Source organism: Euleptes europaea, chromosome 1, assembly GCF_029931775.1.
Source record: "Euleptes europaea isolate rEulEur1 chromosome 1, rEulEur1.hap1, whole genome shotgun sequence".
Classification (NCBI taxonomy): Eukaryota; Metazoa; Chordata; class Lepidosauria; order Squamata; family Sphaerodactylidae; genus Euleptes; species Euleptes europaea.
The window spans coordinates 11,504,953-11,527,662 of NC_079312.1; the positions used below are offsets into that span (position 1 = coordinate 11,504,953).

A 22,710-nucleotide genomic window follows, 5' to 3' on the forward strand; every position below is an offset into this window, starting at 1 on the left:
TCTCTTTCCACACTCTGAGCATTCAAACGGTTTCTCCCCTGTGTGGGATCTTAGATGCCTTTGAAGATCACTCTTTTTATAGAATTTCTTTCCACATTCCAAGCATTCAAACAGTTTCTCCCCTGTGTGGGTCTTCATATGTTGTTGAAGACTGGAACTGCTACTGTATTTCTTTCCACACTCTGAACATACAAAATTTTTCTCACCTATATGGATTTTTCGATGCCGTTGAAGAGTGCAACTCAAACTGAATTTCTTTCCACATTCTGAGCATTCGAAAGGTTTCTCCTGTGTGTGGGTTCCTAGATGCTGCAGAAGATAGACTTTCCGACTGAATTTCTTCCCACATTCTGAGCATTCGAAAGGTTTCTCCTGTGTGTGGGTTCCTAGATGCTGCAGAAGATGGACTTTCCGACCGAATTTCTTCCCACATTCTGAGCATTGAAAAGGTTTCTCGCTTGCATGGGTTCTTTGATGCTGTTGAAGTTGGCCACTTGAAGTGAATTTTGTTCCAGACTCTGAGCATTCAAAAGATTTCTCCCCTGTGTGGGTTCTTAGATGCTGTAGAAGATGGGCACGCTGACTAAATTTCTTCCCACATTTTGAGCATACAAAAGGTTTCTCACCTGTGTGGGTTCTTAGATGCCTTTGAAGATCAGAACTCTGAATGAATTTCTTTCTACACTCTGAGCATTCAAATGGTTTCTCCCCTGTGTGGATTCTTAGATGCATTTGAAGACTGGAACTGCTACTGTATCTCTTTCCACACACTGAGCATTCAAATGGTTTCTCCCCTGTATGGGTTCTTTTATGGCGGTGAAGACGGCCACTTGAAATGAATCTCTTTCCACACTCTGAGCATTCAAAAGGTTTCTCCCCTGTGTGCATTCTTAGATGCCTTTGAAGATCACTACCCTGATTGAATTTCTTTCCATACACTGAGCATTCAAATGGTTTTTCCCCAGTGTGGGTTCTCTTTTGTTGCAGAAGGCTGGAACTGCAACTGTATCTCTTTCCACACTCTGAGCATTCGAAAGGTTTCTCCCCTGTGTGAGTCCTTAGATTTATTTGGAGACTGGAACTAACAGTGAATTTCTTTCCACATTCTGAACACTCAAAGGGTTTTTCTTTTGTGTGTATTCTTTTGTGCACAAGGAGCTGTGATCTGTATTTGTAGTACTTTCCACACCAAAAGCATTTATGTGCTTTTGTTATAATGTGCTTTGTAAAGTGTACATTACCCTTTCTTCCTTGAAAGAATGTGATTGCACTCTCTGAGCAGATAAATGGCTTCACTCCTGAATGGTTCCTTTGGTGTTGAACAAAGGCTGATTTCTGTGGGAAGCTCTTGCCGCAGTTTAAGCAGCTGTACGGTTTTCCTCTTGTATGTGTTATTTGATGTTTAAGGAGCTCTGCTCTGCAAAGGAAGCTCTTTCTGCACTCCAAGCACTGATGGGTCTTCTTTCCAGTGTACATTTGCAAATCGATACTATATTGGGTTTGATCTGAGTAGTTCAGAGTAGCACAGAGGCCTTTGTTTCTTCTTTTTTGGACTTTTCTTTTTGGTCCAGAGTTTCATGGAAGCCTCCTCTTTGGCAAGGAATGGGCTTATCCCTTGTCTTCTCTGCTTGGCTTTCCTCCTCCCTCAGTGGTCCATCTCCATCCATGAAGCTTCCTTTGGCCTCTTCATTCTTGGCTTTTTCCAAAGAGAATCCCTGATATTCTCCAAGTGTGTCCTCTACATCTGCCACTGGAATAAAGAGAGATCCAATCAACACCCATGCAAGAAGCCAGTCTACATATCAGGCATTTATTCAGGAAGAACGGGTGGGCATTTACTCCGCCAGAATTCCTTTCCCCTCAAACAGAGTTGCTGGTCACACTTTGTCTCCTGCCAGGCCCTCCAGTAGATCTGTTTTTATCTTCTGCCTAGCCCTCCCCTCCCCAAAATTCCCATAAGTACTTTAAGGGGAAAAGTGGCAAAGAATAATTTCCCCACTGTTGACATTTGATTTGCCATGCAGCTCCTTTGATTGTCTGCGATTCATGATTTAAGTTATGATACCCAGTCCTGCTAGTGCAGAGAGTTTCCTTTGAGTTGTGATGATAGTTATGAAGAGCTGGTTTTCAGCTTCCCAAAAATATATGTTTGGTGGGGGGAAAGGTAGACTCCAAAACATTACTAAGGGAAACCCACAGTTCAAAGGGGACACCCACAATTTTTGGAATAGGTGCCAGTTTGGGGGAGGGGGGCAGGTAAGGCCTGAGGGCATCTAGGTGGCCACTGTAGGATAGGGTTGATGGGACTTGGGCCTCATCCAGCCTAACTGCTCTTAATTAACACCCACCTTTCCCTGGAATCTATAGTATCTATGGAAACTGCAGCCAATCAAGAGCCATAACTGTGGTTTTGCTGAGAGGGCACTGTCGAACTACCCAGATCCCAGCCCCCAGAATGACTCCCTTCCTCCTTTCCTAGCGGGCTTTATAATTCCGCCAAACCAAGAGTTGCTAACAAGGCAAGCAGAAATCCCCCATTGCTATTCCTTGCCCTTTCCCTTGACATAATCGTGAAGAATGCTCACTCCTAGCCAGCTCACTTAGGAAGGAAATACTCTCTTGAGATCTCCTTGAGGAACTTCCCAGCCTTTCTTCAGACGCAAGGCCTTTGTCTGTCTCCACCGTAGTCTCTCTTATATTTTTGGCTTTTTGACATGGGGAGAGAGAGACAATATGATCATTCTTATACGGGGAATGAAGGAAATCCAAGGAAGAGGAAAAAATGTTCTGGAAGTGGAAGGTTGGAAAGCTGGTCAAGATCAAAGTCAACAATCGAACCAGTGTAAGGGGGGCGAATACGTTCTAGATCACAGTCAGAGTGGGTGACTGTAATCCCGTCTGGGGGAAGGGTGTGTTTTAAAGGTTGGCCATTTAGAAATTAGTATCTGGCCCCTTCCAGAGTCTTTCTGAGGGCCTCTCATCCCACATCAGCCTCTGGCCAGGACACCCTTTCTAGCTTGGGCGAGGGCCACAACATTGGCTTCAGGTGCCTCCGGCCCACGCAGGTATCTTGGGTCGATCTATCTGGCACTGCTGAACATCGCTTTCTCTGCCACCCTAACTCCTCAAGGCCCCCAGCAGTGGGCAAGTAGTGAGGCAACCCTCAAAACAACGTATTGCTGTTCAATATTTTGATCCATCTATTATCCCAGTGATAGCAATTCACACCCTTGGCACCTATGAAAGACCCTTACCCAGAGAGGCCACGTTCCCATAGTTCTCTAGCATGACTTCCCTGTAGAGAGCTCTTTGGCCCGGATTCAGCAGGGCCCACTCTGCCTCAGTGAAATACACGGCCACCTCCTCAAAGGAAGCCAGAGACTGAAAGAAAAAGCAGATTCCCATGTCAGAGATCATGCCAGGCAGACAGCACTCGGAAAGGGAGTATTCTGGGAAAGTGCAGAATGGAGAACTTGGTGTGGGTAAAGAGAGTGGCATTCAGAGCCTCACTCACTCCAACACCTCAGCAACAACTGCAGGAGCAAAAGCCTCCCTGAGAAAGGAAAGGGCATCCGGGCTGTCTCCCACTCATCTCCCCTACCTGTACTGGAGGTGAAGCAGCCATTTCTACTCCTCCACAAAGACGGTGGATTGATAGCATCTCTTCACTTCCTGCAAGGCAAACAAAATAATCAGGAAGGACCTTAGCTTTGACTTCCTATTCTGTTTGCTTGAGGGAATCCTGCTTCACGCACCCTGGTTGTTAGGGTTGTGAAACTTGCCCTGTGTACACTCAAGAAAATGTGTAATGATTTTTAGGAAACTGTGGGAGAGGTGGCAGAGATGCACCAGGTACACATGAGCCCCATGGTGTTATAAATGCTGGCAACACATTTCCGACTTGTGTGAGATTTGAAATGTGCTCTGTGAGCTGGAGCTCAAAAACATTACAGCATCCCAATGGGATCAGGCCAAAGGCCCAGGGACACCATTTGTCAACTGGCTGGGTTCTCCCACATGCCCTTGAGTCCAAGCTGGCAGGAGAAAGAGAGGGGGTGGAAATGATGTTGCACGATACATTGTTTTAACATCCATCCGAAAACTCAGACTGCACTTTAGTGCATGTGAAACCTTAAGGGTCTCCTTATCTCATGGCTGGAGGTGGAAGACACACCTCGCCACTGCCGCCGCTGCTTCACACCATCCCGCTGGCCGGAGAGGACGCAAGGTGCAGCCCAGGCTGGAAGCAGCTGCCTGGACGGGGGGAGGTGGGCGCAGCGTGGCCGCACAGGCCTTGTTGCACCCGTAAAGGACGGGGGGAGGTGGCTGGGCGCAGCTGGGTGGGCACCTCCTCTCCGGCGGGTGGGATGGCGGCGAGGCGCATCTTCCACCTCCAGCCATGAGATAAGGAGACTGGTGCATCCGGGGAAGGGGGCGGGTCGCCCGGGCTGCTGGTTTCCGTCCCCGACAAAATTGAACCCGACGTGGCGGTGGTGGCTGTTGCTCCTTCCCATGCTTACTTCCGCACAGGTCTTGGTGTGCTGGGAAAGGACGGGGGGGGGGGGGGCAGCAAGGCCCGAGCCGCCCCAGGAAACCTAGAAAGGGAGGGGGAATGGGGGCTGGCTGCCTTGGCTCGTGGGCCCTCCGGGGGCTGGATCTGGCCTGCGGGCCGGGGGTTTGACTCCCCTGGTCTAAACCTTCTACTCAGCAGTTTCACAATGTGCCCCAATCCCTTCCAGGCACAAGGCATGCTTACCAGGTGAGAGGGCATCTTGGGCACACTCCTGGACCTGCACCCTCTGTCCATCCTCTGACGAAGCTCCTTCCGCCTCAGAGAAGTTAGCTTCTATCGTCACAGAGGGTCGCCACATCTGAAACAGCAGCGAGAGTGATGGGTTAGAGAAGGAACGGAACAAGCTGAGGAGATGGATCCTGCCCCACTCCCAGACTCCTCATCCTTGCTTTGACCAGCAGAGCTGCCCCTCAGCGGTAAGACCTAAGGGCATGTTTTCTACCAACCCTGGTCAAGTATTTGGATAAATATCTGGCAGGGTCTTAGGCTAAGGTCAGATATTGCTGCTGGAATGGACTGACTGAGGACCCCCTCACCTGTTCTGTCTGCCTCTTCTCCTCTGCCTGACTCAGGAGGAAACCTTCAGCCAGAGCCACTGCTTGGGAACTGGTCTCCGGCCCGCATCCTCTGACCCAGCTCTCCATCTCCAGGGGCAGAATGCTCAGGAACTGCTCCAAGATCACCTGGTCCACGATTTGCTTCTTGGTGTGCCTCTCTGGCTTCAGCCAGCGGTTGCAAAGTCTATGGAGCTGGCTGCAAACCTCTCGGGGCCCATCAGCCTCATGGTAGCAGAAGTGCCGGAAACGCTGGCAATGTTCATCTGAGATCACAGTGTCCTGAGCCAGGATTTCTGGCACAGCTTTCCCCCAGAATTCAACACCACTCCCAGCCTGGATGGGTTGGGAGCCTTTCCTTGCTCTTTTGCCAGTTCCAGGAGAATCTGCATCCTCCTCTTTCATCTCCTTCCCCTTCTTTCAGGTTGCCCCTGACTATGGAGAGATACCCTTAGCAACATGGTGACAAAGAAGGAAAGATATCAAAAAGGCGCAAAGAACCCAAAAGAGAATGGAGTTACGTCACTGACCCTGGCCAAGAGACCCCTAAGGATTGCCCCGGTGGATCAGAAGGAGTGTCTTCATGGTAGTTTGCAGGTCAGGATTAATGTTATCATGTGATATTACTAAACAATTGACTGGGCTGCCCGCTGACCCTCAGCTAGTCAGCAGGCATAAGAGGGCCAGCTGAAGGAGAGGAGCAATCATCACTTCCAGGTAAAGCTGCCTCAAAAACACGATAGTAGTATTTCTCTTTTCCAAGATTGAAACTTGTCTCTCCCCCTACAACTGACTAGTTAAGTAAGCCTTTCCAGGATCCAGCTGCAAGGCCATTCTCCCACACACAAAGAACACTAAGGCTAAAAACAGCACCACAAACTGCCAGGGAAGCAGGGCGTCCTTGGGAACCAAACTGACTAGCAATATTCTTGACTCGACCAGTACTGCCTGCTTTGACCAGTACCTTAATAAGCTCTGTCCAAGTTTCCCCTTTATAAGTGTGAGTAGAGATGCAAACACCCATCAATTTCAGAAAAGATATGCTCACTAGGATAAAAACTTCAGCAGTAGCTCTGTCCAAGCAGCCAGCAGAGGGGAAGGGGAGAGGGGCATCAAGAATCTCCCAGTCATGGCACAAGGGCTGCTGGGGATGAACGGGACTGGGGAGGGGGGAATGAATCCCCAGGAAAACTGGAAGCATGTGGGGCAGCCATCGACATGAATGATTCCTCCCATGTGATCATCGTTGGCTTCTTTTCCGGGCCTCCCTTTGACCACCACTGGTGAGAATTTATTTTTATTTCCAAAATTCAGACCCCCTTTCTGCTGCCAAGGCATCTGACAAATTAAAACATACATAAGAAATATCACATTTGCAAACCAGTTAAAACCAACCCTCCTGCTGCACACAAATCCCACACATGATAGCAGCACTACTGTTTTCCAACATCTAAAACCTTATCCTCCAATGACTTATTCGTATGTAATATTCCCTGGATCTGGCTGCAAAGCTTTTCCCTGCTGTTGCAGATCTGAAGATTTTTTTCCCCTGCCTCTGCTTGTCTTTCAGAATTCAGAAGCAAACCCATCCTCCCAACAGGAAAAGAGCGTTTCTTCTTTTACAACAATTTCGTTGCTCAGCCTCTCTTCCAAAAATCTTGGTCAGTTTAACCCTTTTAGCGCTACAGACAAATGACAAATGCTTCTTGTCTTTTCCATGAGAAACGGATCTAAAAAAATGGGCCTATTCCATGGGGCTTACTCTCAGGAACGATTCCACTGAAAATCTGTGTTCTTGTAACATCTTCCCAGTGTCTCAAAACAAAATGACTGTTGTCATTCCGCCAGGACAAACATATGTTCTGCCGGTAGGTGGCACTGCAAGATAACAATTAAAAAACAGCTCCGGAAAAGGATGAATTTCCACAGGGATTCTCTGGTTTTGGAGCCTCCACATGACTTCATCCCAAAATTGGTCACCTTCTGGGCCCTCCCTCTTACTGTGGTGTTTTCTAAATTTGAAATCTTTGGGGAAAGAACATTTCCCTCACTGTGTGGGCAAGAAGATGCACAGCTGTGTCCCTTGCCACCGCCACCCCTGTGGCTGCCATTCTGCCCATCTCTACACTAAAGCTTTTTAAAATCAGCACTAATTGAAATAGTGCTTCTACTTTAAGAGTTGACTTGAGTTAACTGTCCCACATCTTAAGCTGCTAGATCTCACAGAGGAGTCCCCTTCTTCAGTTGGGAGTCCAACCTTCCCCAACACGCCTGGGGCTGACTCTCTGCTGCCACCACCAGGCTAACAGTGAGAGCTGCGCCTGCCTGACAGCTTGGTCTCCACTGCAGGCCTTTAAGAAACTTCTCCAAATTAAAAATCACTCCCCCACTCCAAACTGCCAAGGAAGCAAGGAACCCTTGGGAATGAAACTGGTTAGAAATATTCCCAAGTCTGCAAAAGTCCAGACTGCTTTGACTGGTACCTTAATAAGCGTGATCCGGGTATGTCTTTCGTAAGTGTTGTCAGAGATGCAAACACAGAGACCAATTTCAGAAAAGAAATCCTTTAGCTGTATGGACAGTTATTGGTTACCACAGGAAATGGATCCAGTGGATTGCAAAATAAACACAGGACTTCTGAGCAAAGGGAATGAAAATGGGGATGTAAACGGCAGCCTCTCTCCTTAGATCTAAATGTATATCCCTGTAACGTTAAGGAGACAGGCAGAGTTATCTTCATGGTTCGCTGCTCAGGCTCCCTTCAGATCTTTCATCCGCCTTGATACCCATCATCTCTAATAGCTGCAGACGAACCTATTGCCCATGATTTCTCCTAAATCCCCTTTAAAGCCATTTCAAGTCGTGACCGTCATATCTTGTGGCACTGAATTATGTACGCGGAGGATTCAGCAGTGGGCATTTCCTTGGGGCACATGGCCTCACTGAGGACTATTCACAGTGGGTCGCCGTGTTAGTCTGTCTGCAGTAGTAGAAAAGGGCCAGAGTCCAGTGGCACCTTAAAGACCAACAAGAATATTTTCTGGTAGGGTACGAGCTTTCGTGAGCCTCAGCTCACTTCTTCACTATCCCTGTAAAGAAATAGCTTCATGGTTTGCTGCTCAGGCTCCCTTCAGACCTTTCATCCGCCTTGATACCCATCATCTCTAATAGCTGCAGACGTCCCCAGGTGATTTTTTGGTTTCTGACGAACCTGGAGAAACCTTTCATTCCTCAAACTTGCTTTCCACTGTCCATGTTTAGTGAGAACTTGTGCTCCTCTTCGTTATTGGGAGGGCAAAATGGAGGAGGCGAAACCAACGTACATCCCCCTCCCCCTCCAGCTCCTGGAGGAAGGACAGGATTTCAAAAGGACTAAAGAAGAACAGACAAAGAATAAATACACTCGCGTCCAAAGCTACGGTATTGGGGAAGAGAGGGGCTGTGAAGAGAGGCCGCTCTCCATTTTGCTGTCAGCCTCTCCTACCTGGAGGATTCACCATTGTGCAGTTCCTTGGCAGCCTCTCCTACACTGAGGACCGGCAGCTGAAGAAGTGGCAGCTTTGCCTCCCGAGGACCTCGCTGAGCCACGTTCACCCCATCCACCCCACCCCCCACCCCAAAAGGCATTTTAGGAACAACTCTCCCTGGCCCCAGTCGGCTGCCTCTTGCTCGCAACCTCCCTGGCCAGCCCCCAAGCCCCGTCAAAGACCGGGCCGCAGCTTCAGACGCACCCCCGATGCCAAAACAAAGGGCTCCCCCACTCCCCCCTGTTTTTCTTGCCCGCCCCTTTTCTCCCCACCTCCCCTCCACGGGGCTGCAACATCTTCTACTCACCCAGAGCCAAGGAAGGGTGTGTGTGTGTGGAGGGGGGGGGGGAATGTGCTGGATCCGGACCCAAAGCAGCAGCAGCGTGGGCTCCAGGGGAGGAAAGCGCATGCGCGAGAGCGCGCGGGGAGTTCATTTCCGGGGTCAGAGCGAGCCCTGGGAAAGGTGACTCCTAATCAGGGAGAAATGGAGGGTTTGTGTTTCACCATGTCGATCTCCCCCCAACTCTAAGGTCACCCCCAGCCAAGGACAATAACCATCTCTGCCCCCTTTGCAACAAAGCATCCTAGAGTGGGGGAGAGAAATTGGACTCCTCAGGAGCTGATCCTGCAAAATCCTTTTGCAGAACTCATTTGGAGATCAAGGGGCAAAGCCCTAAAAAGCTCATAATATCCTGGCTGGGGGGGGGGGCACGGAAGGCATACTTTGCCCTGCCCCTTCTTAGAATCATAGAGTTGGAAGGGGCCATACAGGCCATCTAGTCTAACCCCCTACTCAATGCAGGATCAGCCTTAAGCAGCTACTGCTTAAAGACCTCCCTAGGCAGCTGATTCCACTGCTGAACAACTCCTAGTGTAAAATCCCCCCATAATCCACCTTTCCACCTGTAATTTATACTCATTATTCCAAGTCCTCTGCTGCCAACAGGAACAGCTCCCTGCCTTCCTAACTGAAAGGCGGTTACTTACTGAAAATACTGAGAAATAGCAACCGTGTCCCTCCTCAGCTTCCTTCTCTCCAGACTAAGCATTCCCAAGTCCCTCGGCCTTTCCTTGTAGGGCTTGGTCTCCAGGCCCCTGATCATCCTTGTCACTCTCCTGTGTACCTGCTCGATTCTGTCCACATCCTTTTTGAAGTGAGGCCTCCAGAATTGCACACAATACTCCAGGTGAGGTCTGACCAATGCAGTGTATAGCTGGACTATGACATCTTGTGATTTGGACATGAAAAGCTATTTGCTTGTCCCTTTCTCCCCACCTTAAATAATGCCGCACTGAACTCAGGCCTCAGTGCTGGGGTGTTTTGGGGGGGTTGGGGGATAGTAGCTGTGGTGCAATCCAAGCAACCAATCATCTATGGTGGCATAAGAGACAAGGTATATCAAAATTAAGTTTTTCCCCTGGTGTACTTTCCCCTAACGTTTAACAAGGACTCTGTCTAAATAAAGCCTTTTCCACATACTTAGTGTAGTCCATGCCATTTTCTAATGTGTTTATTTCTACTAAAAGGTTTAGGATTTAGAGCCCAGGGAGCAAAAGGCCCCAGAACATGGGTAGTTGATAAAGTGGCTCCCATATTACCAGCTGCAAGAGCAGCAGGAGAGAAGGCCCAGAGCTTGACTGAGGGAAACTGCTAATTTCTTCGCAGGCCCAAGAGAACGAAAGCATCAAGAGCAGCATCAGGACCCATTGAAGAGCGCACAGGGGAAGCAGCAGCCCTGCACTTGTGTAAGTGAACATTTTGGACTTTCTCTTGTCTTCGTGTTACCTGGCACTGTTAGGACTTGCGTTGGTTCAGAGCGCCCTTTCTGAAGGACGCTAATAACCCTGTCTCTGGAAATGTTGCTGTGTTCATAGCCATTATAATTCAGTTTGTCCCTTGGTTATGAAGCAGTTGGGTTTATGAGAAACATTTGTTACCCTGAAAACTATACCTTGTTTTGTTTTTGGAGCAATTTCACAATTGCTTGACAAGGGTGCTGCCATTTATTGAATTGAATCCCCCCCTCCAACTTTCCCATTGGAAAAGATAATTTCGGAGGGATCTTTAGCCTGGCTTATGCTGGGTCATGAGCATGTCTAGAGATAAAGCCTTCTGTGAAGACTTAGAACCTACTTACTTTTCAGATTTTCCCTGGGTTGATAGATCACCATGACTTGTAGCCATTGTTAACACCATCCTCCATGAATTTGTCCACCCCCTTTTATAGCCTTCCAAGTTGGCAGCCATCGCCACATCCTGTGGCAGCGAGTTCCACAATTTAACTGTACAATGTGTGAAGAAGTATTTCCTTCCTTTTCTCTGTCCTGAAACTCCCACCCTTCACCATTAGTGGATGACAAGAGGGTCAAGTATTATAGGAAAGGAAGAAAAGCATTTTCCTGTCCCCTCTCTCCTCACCATGCATCATTTTATTTATTTATTATTTAATTAATTTAGATTTCAAGCCCTTCCTCAGTTCTCAGACAAGCCAGGCTCAGTGTGGGTAACAAGAGATAAAAACAGCAACAATAAGATCATAATACATCTACAATAAAAATAATTAAAATTATTAATACCGTAACAATATAAATCAATACAAATATATCAGATGGCACATTAAAATCATGTCTGCTGCTGAGAGACCTGGCAGAGCAGTCAGCTCCCCCACTTAATCAATAAAATAAACATGGACAGGAGAGGATAGGGAGGAAACCATAGATTACAACCGGCAGCCTTCCTCAGTTGTAGGCCTGGTGGAATAGCTCTGTTTTGCAGAGCCTGTGGAAATCCTTACGGTCCCGCAGGGTCTTGATGCTACTAGGGAGGCATTTCCACCAGGCCGAGGGGCCAAGGCAGAAAACACCCTGGCCCTTGTCGAGGACGGCCACGCACTCCTTGGGCTGGGAAGCATGAGCGAGTTGATACTTCTCGAGTGCAATGCTCTCTGGGGGCACACCAGGAGAGGTGGTCCCAAAGATGCGAAGGTCCCAGGCCTTGTATTGGCTGTCACATATAAAGCCCTTCATCCCTCGTATCTGCGGGGCCGCCTCTCCCCCTTGTGCCACAACAACAGCATCGCTGATCTGAGCAGGGCATCCTGCAAGTGCTACCCTGAAAATGGCAAAATCAACAACTGCTCATACACGTGGCTTCTCTGTTGTGCCCCCCCCACCATGGATTGGCCTGCCTGAGGAAGTCTGGAAGGCTCCCCCTCTCCTGGCTTTCTGCAAGTTATGCAGAACTAAATCATTCAGTATTTCATTCCTCTTTTTTGAAGCTTCTCTGGGAACTGCATCTCTGTCAGCTTAACCCTTTACTAGGCTCTTGTGCACAGAGAGGGTGGAAAAACTATTTTGATTATTTTTTTCAAATTAAGGAAAAATTAAATGTGCCTTTTAAGCCCCAGCCTGGCCAAGAAAATCTGCTGTCTAATCCCAGAAGTGTAAAGTGTGGCTGAGGGTGCTCATTGGGGATAGCAAGGCACTCTGCTGATGCTCAGATCCATTGTCAGCCAATGGAAAACTAGGCAGAATACACAAGGGAGTAAGGTCAGGGAACATTCCACCGATGCTTAGAAAGATGTCCAGACAATACAAGACAACACTTGAGCTAGGGCATGAATGTCTTGGCAACCCCATAATGACAGCCAACATTTTACCCAAATAACTTTCATTATATTTTAGAAACTACCAAAATGACCTAATATTTTATTGGCAATGGCACACATTCCCTGTTAATTTTAGGAAACAAGAAGGCGTTAGCAATGGAACCATTTCAGCAGAAAAATAAAGTACTAGAAAGTTTTCCCACCCCATATCTCTGTCAACCTTCATTAATGCACAGAGAACAAGAGAGAGACTTTTAGTCTCTACTGCATGTATTAAGCAGGAATCGCCTAGCCCCACTTCTAGGACAGATCCGCCAGATAGGATGATGTTCCCAAATACCATCTTGGCTACTTGACAGAGAAGGATACCACCATCTATGAAGATCACAACTCTGATTTGAATTTCTTTCCACACTCTGAGCACGCAAAAGGTTTCTCTCCTGTGTGGGTTCTCTGATGCTGGTGAAGAAGGCCACTTGAACTCTTTCTTCACTCTGAGCATCCAAACAGTTTCTCCCGATTTAAGTTCTTTGATGCATTTGAAGACTGGAACTGCAACTGAATTAAAATTAAAAACACACTCCACAAACTTCCAATGCACTAACCTTTTAAATATTTGATTAAGCTCATCCCATTAAACCCCCCCACAAAACCCTGTGTGGATTCTTCGATGCCATTGAAGAGTGCAACTCCAACTGAATCTCTTTCCACATTCTGAGCATTCAAAAGGTTTCTCTCCTGTGTGGGTTCTTTGATGCTGGTGAAGATAGTTATTTGAACTGAATCTCTTTCCACACACTGAGCATTCAAACGGTTTCTCCCCTGTGTGGGTTCGTCGATGCTTTTGAAGACTGTAACTGTAACCGAATCTCTTCCCACACTCTGAGCATTCAAACGGTTTCTCCCCTGTGTGGCTTCGTCGATGCTTTTGAAGACTGGAAGTGTAACTGAATCTCTTTCCACACTCTGAGCATTCAAACGGTTTCTCCCCTGTGTGGGATCTTAGATGCCTTTGAAGATCACTATTTTTATAGAATTTCTTTCCACATTCCAAGCATTCAAACAGTTTCTCCCCTGTGTGGGTCTTCATATGTTGTTGAAGACTGGAACTGCTACTGTATTTCTTTCCACACTCTGAACATACAAAATTTTTCTCACCTATATGGATTTTTCGATGCCGTTGAAGAGTGCAACTCAAACTGAATTTCTTTCCACATTCTGAGCATTCGAAAGGTTTCTCCTGTGTGTGGGTTCCTAGATGCTGCAGAAGATAGACTTTCCGACTGAATTTCTTCCCACATTCTGAGCATTCGAAAGGTTTCTCCTGTGTGTGGGTTCCTAGATGCTGCAGAAGATGGACTTTCCGACCGAATTTCTTCCCACATTCTGAGCATTGAAAAGGTTTCTCACTTGCATGGGTTCTTTGATGCTGTTGAAGTTGGCCACTTGAAGTGAATTTTGTTCCAGACTCTGAGCATTCAAAAGATTTCTCCCCTGTGTGGGTTCTTAGATGCTGTAGAAGATGGGCACGCTGACTAAATTTCTTCCCACATTTTGAGCATACAAAAGGTTTCTCACCTGTGTGGGTTCTTAGATGCCTTTGAAGATCAGAACTCTGAATGAATTTCTTTCCACACTCTGAGCATTCAAATGGTTTCTCCCCTGTGTGGATTCTTAGATGCATTTGAAGACTGGAACTGCTACTGTATCTCTTTCCACACACTGAGCATTCAAATGGTTTCTCCCCTGTATGGGTTCTTTTATGGCGGTGAAGACGGCCACTTGAAATGAATCTCTTTCCACACTCTGAGCATTCAAAAGGTTTCTCCCCTGTGTGCATTCTTAGATGCCTTTGAAGATCACTACCCTGATTGAATTTCTTTCCATACACTGAGCATTCAAATGGTTTTTCCCCAGTGTGGGTTCTCTTTTGTTGCAGAAGGCTGGAACTGCAACTGTATCTCTTTCCACACTCTGAGCATTCGAAAGGTTTCTCCCCTGTGTGAGTCCTTAGATTTATTTGGAGACTGGAACTCACAGTGAATTTCTTTCCACATTCTGAACACTCAAAGGGTTTTTCCTTTGTGTGTATTCTTTTGTGTACAAGGAGCTGTGATCTGTATTTGTAGTACTTTCCACACCAAAAGCATTTATGTGCTTTTGTTATAATGTGCTTTGTAAAGTGTACATTACCCTTTCTTCCTTGAAAGAATGTGATTGCACTCTCTGAGCAGATAAATGGCTTCACTCCTGAATGGTTCCTTTGGTGTTGAACAAAGCCTGATTTCTGTGGGAAACTCTTTCCGCAGTTTAAGCAGCTGTACGGTTTTCCTCTTGTATGTGTTATTTGATGTTTAAGGAGCTCTGCTCTGCAAAGGAAGCTCTTTCTGCACTCCAAGAACTGATGGGTCTTCTTTCCAGTGTACATTTGCAAATCGATACTATATTGGGTTTGATCTGAGTAGTTCAGGGTAGCACAGAGGCCTTTGTTTCTTCTTTTTTGGACTGACTTTTGTTTTTGGTCCAGAGTTTCATGGAAGCCTCCTCTTTGGCAAGGAATGGGCTTATCCCTTGTCTTCTCTGCTTGGCTTTCCTCCTCCCTCAGTGGTCCATCTCCATCCATGAAGCTTCCTTTGGCCTCTTCATTCTTGGCTTTTTTCAAAGAGAATTCCTGAAATTCTCCAAATGTGTCCTCTACATCTGCCACTGGAATAAAGAGAGATCCAATCAACACCCATGCAAGAAGCCAGTCAACATATCAGGCATTTATTCAGGCAGAACGGGTGGGCATTTACTCCGCCAGAATTCCTTTCCCCTCAAACAGAGTTGCTGGTCACACTTTGTCTCCTGCCAGGCCCTCCAGTAGATCTGTTTTTATCTTCTGCCTAGCTCTCCCCTCCCCAAAATTCCCATAAGTACTTTAAGGGCAAAAGTGGCAAAGAATAATTTCCCCAGTGTTGACATTTGACTTGCCATGCAGCTCCTTTGATTGTCTGCGATTCATGATTTAAGTTATGATACCCAGTCCTGCTAGTGCAGAGAGTTTCCTTTGAGTTGTGATGATAGTCATGAACAGCTGGTTTTCAGCTTCCCAAAAATATATGTTTGGTGGGGGGAAAGGTAGACTCCAAAACATTACTAAGTGAAACCCACAGTTCAAAGGGGACACCCACAATTTTTGGAATAGGTGCCAGTTTGGGGGAGGGGGGCAGGTAAGGCCTGAGGGCATCTAGGTGGCCACTGTAGGATAGGGTTGATGGGACTTGGGCCTCATCCAGCCTAACTGCTCTTAATTAACACCCACCTTTCCCTGGAATCTATAGTATCTATGGAAACTGCAGCCAATCAAGAGCCATAACTGTGGTTTTGCTGAGAAGGCACTGTCGAACTACCCAGATCCCAGCCCCCAGAATGACTCCCTTCCTCCTTTCCTAGCGGGCTTTATAATTCCGCCAAACCAAGAGTTGCTAACAAGGCAAGCAGAAATCCCCCATTGCTATTCCTTGCCCTTTCCCTTGACATAATCGTGAAGAATGCTCACTCCTAGCCAGCTCACTTAGGAAGGAAATACTCTCTTGAGATCTCCTTGAGGAACTTCCCAGCCTTTCTTCAGACACAAGGCCTTTGTCTGTCTCCACCGTAGTCTCTCTTATATTTTTGGTTTTTTGACATGGGGAGAGAGAGACAATATGATCATTCTTATACGGGGAATGAAGGAAATCCAAGTAAGAGGAAAAAATGTTCTGGAAGTGGAAGGTTGGAAAGCTGGTCAAGATCAAAGTCAACAATCGAACCAGTGTAAGGGGGGCGAATACGTTCTAGATCACAGTCAGAGTGGGTGACTGTAATCCCGTCTGGGGGAAGGGTGTGTTTTAAAGGTTGGCAATTTAGAAATTAGTATCTGGCCCCTTCCAGAGTCTTTCTGAGGGCCTCTCATCCCACATCAGCCTCTGGCCAGGACACCCTTTCTAGCTTGGGCGAGGGCCACAACATTGGCTTCAGGTGCCTCTGGCGCACGCAGGTATCTTGGGTCGATCTATCTGGCACTGCTGAACATCGCTTTCTCTGCCACCCCAACTCCTCAAGGCCCCCAGCAGTGGGCAAGTAGTGAGGCAACCCTCAAAACAACGTATTGCTGTTCAATATTTTGATCCATCTATTATCCCAGTGATAGCAATTCACACCCTTGGCACCTATGAAAGACCCTTACCCAGAGAGGCCACGTTCCCATAGTTCTCTAGCATGACTTCCCTGTAGAGAGCTCTTTGGCCCGGATTCAGCAGGGCCCACTCTGCCTCAGTGAAATACACGGCCACCTCCTCAAAGGAAGCCAGAGACTGAAAGAAAAAGCAGATTCCCATGTCAGAGATCATGCCAGGCAGACAGCACTCGGAAAGGGAGTATTCTGGGAGAGTGCAGGATAGAGAACTTGGTGTGGGTAAAGAGAGTGGCATTCAGAGCCTCACTCACTCCAACACCTCAGCAACAACTGCAGGAGCAAAAGCCTCCCTGAGAAAGGAAAGGGCATCTGGGCTGTCTCCCACTCATTTCCCCTACCTGTACTGGAGGTGAAGCAGCCATTTCTGCTCCTCCACAAAGACGGTGGATTGATAGCATCTCTTCACTTCCTGCAAGGCAAACAAAATAATCAGGAAGGACCTTAGCTTTGACTTCCTATTCTGTTTGCTTGAGGGAATCCTGCTTCACGCACCCTGGTTGTTAGGGTTGTGAAACCTGCCCTGTGTACACTCAAGAAAATGTGTAAGGATTTTTAGGAAACTGTGGGAGAGGTGGCAGAGATTCACCAGGTACACATGAGCCCCATGGTGTTATAAATGCTGGCAACACATTTCCGACTTGTGTGAGATTTGAAATGTGCTCTGTGAGCTGGAGCTCAAAAACATTACAGCATCCCAATGGGACCAGGCCAAAGGCCCAGGGACACCATTTGTCAACTGGTTGGGTTCTCCCACATGCCCTTGAGTCCAAGCTGGCAGGAGAAAGAGAGGGGGTGGAAATGATGTTGCACGATACATTGTTTTAACATCCACCTGAAAACTCAGACTGCACTTTAGTGCATGTGAAACCTTAAGGGTAATATAAATGGGATTCCAGAGTGCAGACATTCAGATGTCACATCCAGGTTTTCGGCCAGATGAGACATCAACCTGTCCTCACATCCACCCCATGCTCTGTCCCCAATGTCCATGGGGGTACCAAGCCATGGCCTGGCATCCGTAGTCCAGCATCCTGTTTCAGGCTGTGGCCTGCCAGACATCCCTGGAAAGCCTTTAAGCCGGAGCAATCCTTCGCATCTCTTGCAAAAAGTTCCTTCCCCACTTGGAAAAAGCTCCCCCAACCAATGCTTGCAACCCTTGGAGCAATGCTTGCAAGCCCTCGAGCGATTCTGGGGTGGGTGGGCTCGGCCAGCCCTGCCCTGGGGAGGCAAGGTGAGATGTGATTGCAAACAAGAGCGCCTCCCGGCCCAACCGCTTGCAAACCTCTATGGCGCAGGGAGAAGGAGGGGGAGAAGCGGCTGCCTGGGCTGGTAAACAAGAGGAAGCAGCAGCAACAACAGCAGCTGCCATTGTGTTGGGTTCAGTTTTGTGGGGGAAGAAAGCCAGCAGCCCGGGAAACCCGCCCCCTTCCCCGGGCACAGGCGGGCCGCGGGCCCCGGCGTGCACCGGTCTCCTTATCTCATGGCTGGAGGTGGAAGACACGCCTCGCCACTGCCGCCGCTGCTTCACACCATCCCGCTGGCCGGAGAGGACGCAAGGTGCAGCCCAGGCTGGAAGCAGCCGCCTGGACGGGGGAAGGTGGGCGCAGCGTGGCCGCACAGGCCTCGTTGCACCCGTAAAGGACGGGGGGAGGTGGCTGGGTGGGCACAGCTGGGTGGGCACCTCCTCTCCTGGGGGTGGGATGGTGTGAAGCGGCGGCGAGGCGCATCTTCCACCTCCAGCCATGAGATAAGGAGACTGGTGCACCCGGGGAAGGGGGCGGGTCGCTCAGGCTGCTGGTTTCCGTCCCCGACAAAATTGAACCCGACATGGCGGTGGTGGCTGTTGCTCCTTCCCATGCTTACTTCCGCACAGGTCTTGGTGTGCTGGGAAAGGACGGGGGGGGCAGCAAGGCCCGAGCCGCCCCAGGAAACCTAGAAAGGGAGGGGGAGTGGGGGCTGGCTGCCTTGGCTCGTGGGCCCTCCGGGGGCTGGATCTGGCCTGCGGGCCGGGGGTTTGACACCCCTGGTCTAAACCTTCTACGCAGCGGCTTCACAATGTGCCCCAATCCCTTCCAGGCACAAGGCATGCTTACCAGGTGAGGGGGCATCTTGGGCACACTCCTGGACCTGCACCCTCTGTCCGTCCTCTGACGAAGCTCCTTCCGCCTCAGAGAAGTTAGCTTCTATCGTCACAGAGGGTCGCCACATCTGAAACAGCAGCGAGAGTGATGGGTTAGAGAAGGAACGGAACAAGCTGAGGAGATGGATCCTGTCCCACTCCCAGACTCCTCATCCTTGCTTTGACCAGCAGAGCTGCCCCTCAGCGGTAAGACCTAAGGGCATGTTTTCTACCAACCCTGGTCAAGTATTTGGATAAATATCTGGCAGGGAGGTCTTAGGCTAAGGTCAGATATCGCTGCTGGAATGGACTGACTGAGGACCCCCTCACCTGTTCTGTCTGCCTCTTCTCCTCTGCCTGACTCAGGAGGAAACCTTCAGCCAGAGCCACTGCCTGGGAACTGGTCTCCGGCCCGCATCGTCTGACCCAGCTCTCCATCTCCAGGGGCAGAATGCTCAGGAACTGCTCCAAGATCACCTGGTCCACGATTTGCTTCTTGGTGTGCCTCTCTGGCTTCAGCCAGTGGTTGCAAAGTCTATGGAGCTGGCTGCAAACCTCTCGGGGCCCATCAGCCTCATGGTAGCAGAAGTGCCGGAAATGCTGGCAATGTTCATCTGAGATCACAGTGTCCTGAGCCAGGATTTCTGGCACAGCTTTCCCCCAGAATTCAACACCACTCCCAGCCTGGATGCGATGGGAGCCTTTTCTTGCTCTTTGGCCAGTTCCAGGAGATTCTGCATCCTCCTCTTCCATCTCCTTCCCCTTCTTTCGGGTTGCCTCTGACTATGGAGAGATACCCTTAGCAACATGGTGACAAAGAAGGAAAGATATCAAAAAGGCGCAAAGAACCCAAAAGAGAATGGAGCCACGTCAGTGACCCTGGCCAAAAGACCCCTAAGGATTGCCCCGGTGGATCAGAAGGAGTGTCTTCATGATCGTTTGCAGGCCAGGATTAATGTTATTGTGCGATATTACTAAACAATTGACTGGGCTGCCCGCTGACTCTCAGCTAGTCAGCAGGCATAAGAGGGCCAGCTGAAGGAGAGGAGCAATCATCACTTCCAGGTAAAGCCGCCTCAAAAACACACAATAGCAGCATTTCTCTTCTCCAAGATTGAAACTTGTCTCTCCCCCTACAACTGACTAGTTAAGTAAGCCTTTCCAGGATCTAGCTGCAAGGCCATTCTCCCACACACAAAGCACACTAAGGCTAAAAACAGCACCACAAACTGCCAGGGAAGCAGGGCGTCCTTGGGAACCAAACTGACTAGCAATATTCTTGACTCGACAAGTACTGCCTGCTTTGACCGGCACCTTAATAAGCTCTGTCCAAGTTTCCCCTTTATAAGTGTGAGTAGAGATGCAAACACCCATCAATTTCAGAAAAGATATGCTCACTAGGATAAAAACTTCAGGCAATAGCTCTGTCCAAGCAGCCAGCAGAGGGGAAGGGGAGAGGGGCATCAAGAATCTCCCAGTCAGGGCACAAGGGCTGCTGGGGATGAACGGGACTGGGGAGGGGGGAATGAATCCCCAGGAAAACTGGAAGCATGTGGGGCAGCCATCGACATAAATGATTCCTCCCATGTGATCATCGTTGGCTTCTTTTCTGGGCCTCCCTTTGGCCACCACTGGTGAGAATTTATTTTTATTTCCAAAATTCAGGCCCCCTTTCTGCTGCCAAGGCATCTGACAAATTAAAACATACATAAGAAATATCACATTTGCAAACCAGTTAAAACCAACCCCGCTGCTGCACACAAATCCCACACATGATAGCAGCACTACTGTTTTCCAACATCTAAAACCTTATCCTCCAATGACTTATTCGTATGTAATATTCCCTGGATCTGGCTGCAAAGCTTTTCCCTGCTGTTGCAGATCTGAAGATTTTTTTTCCTGCCTCTGCTTGTCTTTCACAATTCAGAAGCAAACCCATCCTCCCAACAGGAAAAGAGCCTTTCTTCTTTTACAACCAGTTTTGTTGCTCAGCCTCTCTTCCAAAAATCTTGGTCAGTTTACCCTTTTAGCGCTACAGACAAATGACAAATGCTTCTTGTCCTTTCCATGAGAAATGGATCTAAAAAAATGGGCCTATTCCATGGGGCTTACTCTCAGAAACGATTCCACTGAAAATCTGTGTTCTTGTAACATCTTCCCAGTGTCTCAAAACAAAATGACTGTTGTCATTCCACCAGGACAAACATATATTCTGCCAGTAGATGGCACTGCAAGATACAAAAAAACAGCTCCGGAAAAAGGATGAATTTCCACAGGGATTCTCTGGTTTTGGAGCCTCCACATGACTTCATCCCAAAATTGGTCACCTTGTGGGCCCTCCCTCTTACTGTGGTGTTTTCTAAATTTGAAATCTTTGGGGAAAACACATTTCCCTCACTGTGTGGGCAAGAAGATGCACAGCTGTGTTCCTTGCCACCGCCACCCCTGTGGCTGCCATTCTGCCCATCTCTACACTAAAGCTTTTTAAAATCAGCACTAATTGAAATAGTGCTTCTACTTTAAGAGTTGACTTTAGTTAACTGTCCCACATCTTAAGCTGCTAGATCTCACAGAGGAGTCCCCTTCTTCAGTTGGGAGTCCAACCTTCCCCAACACGCCTGGGGCTGACTCTCTGCTGCCACCACCAGGCTAACAGTGAGAGCTGCGCCTGCCTGACAGCTTGGTCTCCACTGCAGGCCTTTAAGAAACTTCTCCAAATTAAAAATCACTCCCCCACTCCAAACTGCCAAGGAAGCAAGGAACCCTTGGGAATGAAACTGGTTAGAAATATTCCCAAGTCTGCAAAAGTCCAGACTGCTTTGACTGGTACCTTAATAAGCGTGATCCGGGTATGTCTTTCGTAAGTGTTGTCAGAGATGCAAACACAGACCAATTTCAGAAAAGAAATCCTTTAGCTGTATGGACAGTCATTGGTTACAAAAGGAAATGAATGCAGCGGATAGCAAAATAAACACAGGACTTCTGAGCAAAGGGAATGAAAATGGGGATGTAAACGGCAGCCTCTCTCCGTAGATCTAAATGTATCCCTGTAAAGAAATAGCTTCATGGTTTGCTGCTCAGACTCCCTTCAGAGCTTTCATCCGCCTTGATACCCATCATCTCTAATAGCTGCAGACGTCCCCAGGTGATTTTTTGGTTTCTGACGAACCTGGAGAAACCTTTCATTCCTCAAACTTGCTTTCCACTGTCCATGTTTAGTGGGAACTTGTGCTCCTCTTCGTTATTGGGAGGGCAAAATGGAGGAGGCGAAACCAACGTACATCCCCCCTCCCCCTCCAGCTCCTGGAGGAAGGACAGGATTTCAAAAGGACTAAAGAAGAACAGACAAAGAATAAATACACTCGCGTCCAAAGCTACGGTATTGGGGAAGAGAGGGGCTGTGAAGAGAGGCCGCTCTCCATTTTGCTGTCAGCCTCTCCTACGTGGAGGATTCGCCATTGTGCTGTACCTTGAGACAGAGGGCCTCGCTGAGGACCGGCAGCTGAAGAAGTGGCAGCTTTGCCTTCCGAGGACCTCGCTGAGCCGCGAGCAGCCACGTTCACCCCATCCCCCCCCCCCAAAAAAGAAAGGCATTTTAGGAACAACTCTCTCTGCCCCCAGTCGGCTGCCTCTTGCTCGCAACCTCCCTGGCCAGCCCCCCAAGGGCCGCAGCTTCAGACCAGATGCAAAAACAAAGGGCTCCCCCACTCCCCCGTTTTTCTTGCCCGCCCCTTTTTTCCCCACCTCTCCTCTATGGGGCTGCAACATCTTCTACTCACCCAGAACCAAGGAAGGGTGTGTGTGTGTGTGTGTGTGTGTGGAGGGGGGGGGGGAATGTGCCGGATCCGGCCCCAGAGCAGCAGCAGCAGCGTGGGCTCCAGGGGAGGAAAGCGCATGCGCGAGAGCGCGCGGGGAGTTCATTTCCGGGGTCAGAGCGAGCCCTGGGAAAGGGGCGGGTCCGAATGCAGCCTCCTTTCTAGGACTCCGGGCTCTGTCCCCTCCCCTCCCACCAATATCAAAACACCTCCAGAGGGTGGTTGTTGCCTGCGTTTGGTTGGGCTCTTCATAGGGCAATAGACGGTTATTATTAATACAAGCTCATCCGGTTTT

General features: G+C 48.6%; 1 protein-coding gene across 1 annotated transcript; it reads right to left on the bottom strand.

Annotated features, from left to right (window-relative positions):
• Positions 1-11,393: 11,393 nt before the first annotated feature.
• LOC130490594 (zinc finger protein 883-like) lies at positions 11,394-18,310 on the bottom strand. Its single transcript, XM_056864445.1, has 5 exons — positions 17,990-18,310; positions 16,820-16,890; positions 13,421-14,379; positions 13,003-13,336; positions 11,394-11,766 (listed from the first exon to the last, which is right to left on the bottom strand). Exons 1-5 carry the CDS (start codon positions 18,308-18,310, stop codon positions 11,394-11,396), a joined length of 2,058 nt encoding a protein of 685 aa, XP_056720423.1.
• Between the last annotated feature and the right edge of the window lie 4,400 nt (positions 18,311-22,710).